This window comes from Gnatocerus cornutus, chromosome 4, assembly GCF_029298725.1.
Source record: "Gnatocerus cornutus isolate USDA-ARS CGAHR chromosome 4, icGnaCorn1.1, whole genome shotgun sequence".
Lineage (NCBI taxonomy): Eukaryota > Metazoa > Arthropoda > Insecta > Coleoptera > Tenebrionidae > Gnatocerus > Gnatocerus cornutus.
In genome coordinates this window covers 17,415,754-17,420,923 of record NC_142236.1, presented here as the reverse complement: position 1 = coordinate 17,420,923, position 5,170 = coordinate 17,415,754, and the positions used below count along the sequence as shown (strand labels likewise).

Here is a 5,170-nt window from a genome sequence, read left to right as displayed (position 1 = left end):
TGCAAGTAGCCGTGGATGTAGAAGGTAACCCTTCTTGAACTTGTGCCAGTCCTACGGATTCCAGTATTTTTTTGAAAGTTGCAGTCTTATTTGCCATTGAATTATCGACATATCCTTCTGCAACCGCAGAGGATTTCGATCCTCCGTGTCTTTTCAATGCAAACAAGTCACCTCCAGCGTCAACCAAAATTGTAGCAAAAGTTCTTCTAAGGCAGTGGCCAGTATAGAGTTCAAGTGTTAGCAAACCTAAGTATTGGGCTATTTTCTTCGGGACATCAACCAATTTATTTATTCCTACCACTTGCCTACTCATTTTTCCTCTTTGATAATTTAAGAATAATTCAGAAATATTATGATCCTGTATTTGTTTCCGAAGACTTATATACTTCTTGCAAATGTGACAAAATTGTCCTGAAATCACAAACGATCGAGATATTTTAGTTTTGCTATCAGGTATTTTTACTATAAGGTTTGATTCTAAATCTTCTATATCTGCGAATCTCATTTTGTTCAGTTCTTGTGTCCTGCAAGCCCCAGTAATTCCAATAATCAGGACTGTTTTTATAAACAGGTGTTCTAAATCAGGAGCATCCTTCAGAAAAGTATTCATTTCTTGAGCCGTTAGAATTTTTGATTTTTTACTTTTAAATCCATCCGATTGTCTCTTTAAGAAAGCCCGTAATTTCTGGTAGTTTGCAATATTTACGTCGTGTTTGATGCTTAACATGGTTCTTAACATTGAATAAAAAGCCCACAGGGACGAAAGTTTGAAATCTTGTTTTAACTTGCCAAAATACGCAAGTAAAATATTCTCGGAGAAAGATTCCACTCCGTTGTCCGCACGCCAGGTCATGAACTTGCTGTACACCGACTCGTACCGCTCTTTTGACTTTTTCGGAATCTGATCATCAGTTGCACTAACTGCTTGTGCTGCAATTTCGGGAGGCGTAGCTTGCAATTCTCACTCGGAGCCACTCATCATGAGCAACTGCTATTCCTCTGTACTATTATGTAATTATATATATTACCCACTGGTAATATTGCAGTGTGTGTAACCATGGATTTATTTAGAAGATCAACCGTTTGTAATTTATAGATTACTATAACAGGAGTAGAAAAAATAATGTACAAGGGGTTATTTGTAGAACAAATAAACACAATATATATTATTATCGTATAATAAAGAAAATTTGTGTCCACTCACGGAACCCTTTAATTAATCAATAAACTTTGAGCGACCTGTCTCCTTTCATCAAAATGGTTTTTCGAACTAAATCCTTCGATGGGCTCTTTAAATCGTACGCCAGTCCCAATTTTGCGCACACTTTTATGAATAAAGTTGTAGGATTATAACCATAACACCCCAATTCAGGTGATTTATAGTCCCAAGGAAAAGTGTGATGGTAATTGTGATAACCTTCACCCAACGTCCAAAAGTCAACCAACATATTGTCAGCGGGGTGAATGTCCCTAAAAAAGATTAATAAGTGATTAGTTATTGTGTTGGTACTACTGTGATACTTAACGGATGACAGTACTGCCAATATTATTTTGACATTTCCACTCACTTGTTGTAGGGTCTGTTTCCGAACCTGTGCGCAGCGCTGTTTATCAACCAAGCACAATTCAGACCGATAAAGTATCTTGCAATGCAGACCACAACGGACCAATAAAGTGTTTCGTTCCAACAGTAGTAAGGGATCATCGTTGGAAAAATGAAGCAGGAAAACAACATTATAGGAACATAATACCTAAAATTATATCCGGTACAGACAGAAATTTGAAATGTCAAAGGTGGTGCAGTGCTACCAATCATATGAACGACTTACTTTTCAAGAAACATTACAAGTGGATCCTCCAAGATGTCGCTACAGTCAACCTGCCGGCCTTTTTTGAGTACTTCTGGGTGTTTTTTCATCATGAGCCAGCCGAAGTGAGAAAAAAAGACTCCTCGATTTATATTGTGGGGATCAGCGTCGGTTTCACTGAATTTGTGGTGAACTCTGTGGTTTCGGACCCAGTCATAGAGAGTGTTCTAAAAAAAAATTTTACAGTCGCAGACAAGAAATTTTGATACGAACCTGTCCGGACATGGCAAACAATATCAATAAAATAATCTTCAATGGCAATCTGGCTTTGTAGGCTTTGTGAGACCATAGTCGATGGGCTCCTGCTGTTACCCCTAAACCTGATGCCCAACCAAATACAAATGCTAAAAAGGTAAGAAAACGGTAAATTGAAAATGAGTGTTTTTTTAAAAGTTACCCCAACAGAATGTTTTCCATTGATAGATGTTGTAAAATGGAAACGGGAGAAAAAAATAGAAAGGAAACAAATTCCCCACAAGGAGTGGGACAACATTAGTCCACACTAATGGAGTTTTGAAATATCCCCAAAGTGTTGTATAATTAGAGTAAATTTGTGGGTCTTGTTGGTTTTGAGTAATTTGTTCTGTCGGTTCTGGCGATAAAAAGCTATTTGGAGCCATTGTAGAACCTGAAAATTATACAAACAATTGCAGAAGCCTGCGGAATATTGAGTTGTTTAGTTAAAAGCAATTTGTTTTCTAATAGCTTGAGAACATGTCATTCTGTTGTTTGCTTGTGAAATTCAATTTTGATTGTACAAGTAGATAAAGGAATACGTTTGTTGGGTTCCCTATTTTTAGTCATCTGAAATCTGTATTAACCCTTTAACTGTAAACTTGATTGACGTTAGAATGACAGACTTTAATGAATCAGTTGACTCCTTGAACTTGTTGTGTAGAAACGGCTCAGCGTACTTTAGGGATTGACTAGAGGGTTGAAGACCACTGGTTGACGAGCGTTGAATGACAAGTGACACGGCGGTAGGACAATTGACACAGTGAAAAGCCAAGTGGAGTGTGTCAACGGCGTTTCTTTCGATTTCCCTCACTTGCTGGTTTCCATGAGCTCATCAGTGTGTCCTAAACTTAAACTGCCTTTGTGTGGTTTTTATTTGTCAGATTGACATTAGACGTCAGTTATAAAAATGTAGTAAACCAAAGCAAGGCGTGAGTTCTGGGACATCCTGAATACAGAGCGATTTTTAAATACATCAGAATATTTTAAGTGGAGGTAGGTCTCATTAAATTTAACAACTTTTTTATGTAACATTTCCTTCTAAGTTTTAGCTTTGAGTTCGTTTTCTTTCTTCGAGAATTTTTGTTCATTAATTCGTATATCAAACAGCTGCATATAGGCAACAAACAATACTATTTTTATTATTAACTAGAAGTAGATGAATTCATTAGTAGACCAGTCAGAGAGAAAATGAACTTTTCGGGTCAAAAGCAACATAGATAATGATACATTTTCAAGCTAGTAGTAAAAAAGGTAAATATTTAAACCACGGGAGCTTTAAAAAGTTCTTAGTTCGGACTAAAAACACAAAAAATTTAATCATAAAAAATTTAGGTTATTTAAAAATAACAAACACAAATTTAAAAAATGAGTAATATTATGAATAAACTTGGTAGACATTAAAATTTATTTTTTTTTAAAACAATGCAAGTATTTATTAGAGTGTGAAACCTTGTAGCTGTCTGAGGAGGAACCTGATTATGTAAAACATTTTCAATATAATTTGACTACAATAGTAGAAAATGTTATAACGAGATGCGGTAGATTGTCGCACAAAATTAATATTTATTTATGTACATACCGAAGTTTAAAATTAAATTTTGTTAATACCGAATTGTTCTTATTCTAAGAAAGTTTTTAGAATTTTGTGTTATTGCGTCATTACTAAAAAAACTAATTTAAAATTGACAACATTTTGAAGGGCGTGCGACGCTGTATGTCTAAACTAATCCTTTTAACGCAAATATATATTTTCAAAACAATTTTATGGTTTGCGTTTTCCTTTGATCTTATCCACGTGCAAGTAAAATTAAAAATTAAGTTTACTTTAGACAATGTCGTGTTAACTCTTTAATGTTCAGTAACACCAAACTCGAAATTTAGAGTGGAAAATTTTAAATTTCACATATTTATTCGATTTTTTTAATAACGCCCCAATATCATTGTGTCTTTAAAATGGTTGTTTAATTGTTGCCACATCAAGAAAAAAAAAACAACAGAAATAGACTAAATTTTAGGACTTAAATGAATCCGTAAAATACTTATTTTTGGGAGCGAATCTAGTAATATTTTACAATACCTAGTAAAAAAATATGTTGCATACCTAATTTTTTCTCGTATTTTTTTTGTTTGTTGCACCACTGATATTATCTTGAAGAACTTTAGAATCTGTAATAATTGTTTAACTCAAACTTACTTATGTAACGGATTTTCTTGTAGGGCTCAAAGTACGGCACCAAAAATTAGAATAATGGATTTATTAAGGAATTTGCCAATGAATAATGAACACTCTTCCGTTACTTGGGTGGTACTGCCCGTTTCCCGCGTCCTGTCAGCAGTACTCCTTCCATTTCGGGCGCTCGTATGTTAGGGGCTCCGTTTGGGTTTGTCACCGTCGGCCACGCTACTACAATCTGCGCCCCTGCAGATTAAGGCTACCTAGAGACAAGCCATAATTAGAAATAAATCCAATTTTAAATTGCCTCATAACCCAACGTTTAACGGCAATTAGTAAGTCTGCAAATAATATGGGTCCATTCTCGGCTGGGTGACCAAAAAGAGAAGAAAATCCCAACAACAAGACAACCTAGACAAAAATCTTTGACTTCCCAGTCATAATGCTTTGACCAGTATAAATGGTCCGTGGTATTTTGACAGGGTCTTCTTACTTTTCCCGTCGTTGGTAAGAACTGGTTTCCTGATCAGGACCTGATCGCCTTTCTTGTACTCGATCGGCCTGGTCCTTTTCTGGTCAAAGATTCGTTTCTGTTTTGCCTGTTCACTGCTAATCCTTTCAGCCAAGGGTTCGTTCCCTTGACCGCTCTGCACGGTATGTTCCATAAATGCATCACTTGCTGCCCTAGGTTTGTAACCCAGAAACAACTGGTATGGACTTTTACCGGTCGCAGTATTAATGCTGTTGTTCAATGCAAATTGAACTTCAGTGACTGTCTGGTCCTAATGTTCCTCGTCTTTTATGGACGTCATTATGGCACTGATTGTACCGTTCCACCTGGCCATTTGCCCTGGGAGTAGCGGTCGCTGTGTATATCGTCTTAATTCCACAC

General features: G+C 36.2%; 1 protein-coding gene across 1 annotated transcript; it reads right to left on the bottom strand.

The window, feature by feature from the left end:
- Positions 1–1,220: 1,220 nt before the first annotated feature.
- On the bottom strand, positions 1,221–4,943 carry LOC148176493 (acyl-CoA Delta(11) desaturase-like). Its single transcript, XM_088035119.1, has 5 exons — positions 4,772–4,943; positions 2,082–2,212; positions 1,830–2,035; positions 1,569–1,751; positions 1,221–1,470 (listed from the first exon to the last, which is right to left on the bottom strand). Exons 1-5 carry the CDS (start codon positions 4,941–4,943, stop codon positions 1,221–1,223), a joined length of 942 nt encoding a protein of 313 aa, XP_087891245.1.
- Positions 4,944–5,170: the final 227 nt, after the last annotated feature.

Coding starts and splice junctions, on each gene's coding strand:
- LOC148176493 (XM_088035119.1), bottom strand. CDS start 4,943: ATGGAACATACCGTGCAGAGCGGTCAAGGGAACGAACCCTTGGCTGAA. Junction 2,036..2,081: donor TGTTTGCCATGTCCGGACAG/GTTCGTATCAAA, acceptor ATTTTTTTTTAG/AACACTCTCTATGACTGGGT. Junction 1,752..1,829: donor CTTGTAATGTTTCTTGAAAA/GTAAGTCGTTCA, acceptor ATATAATTTTAG/GTATTATGTTCCTATAATGT.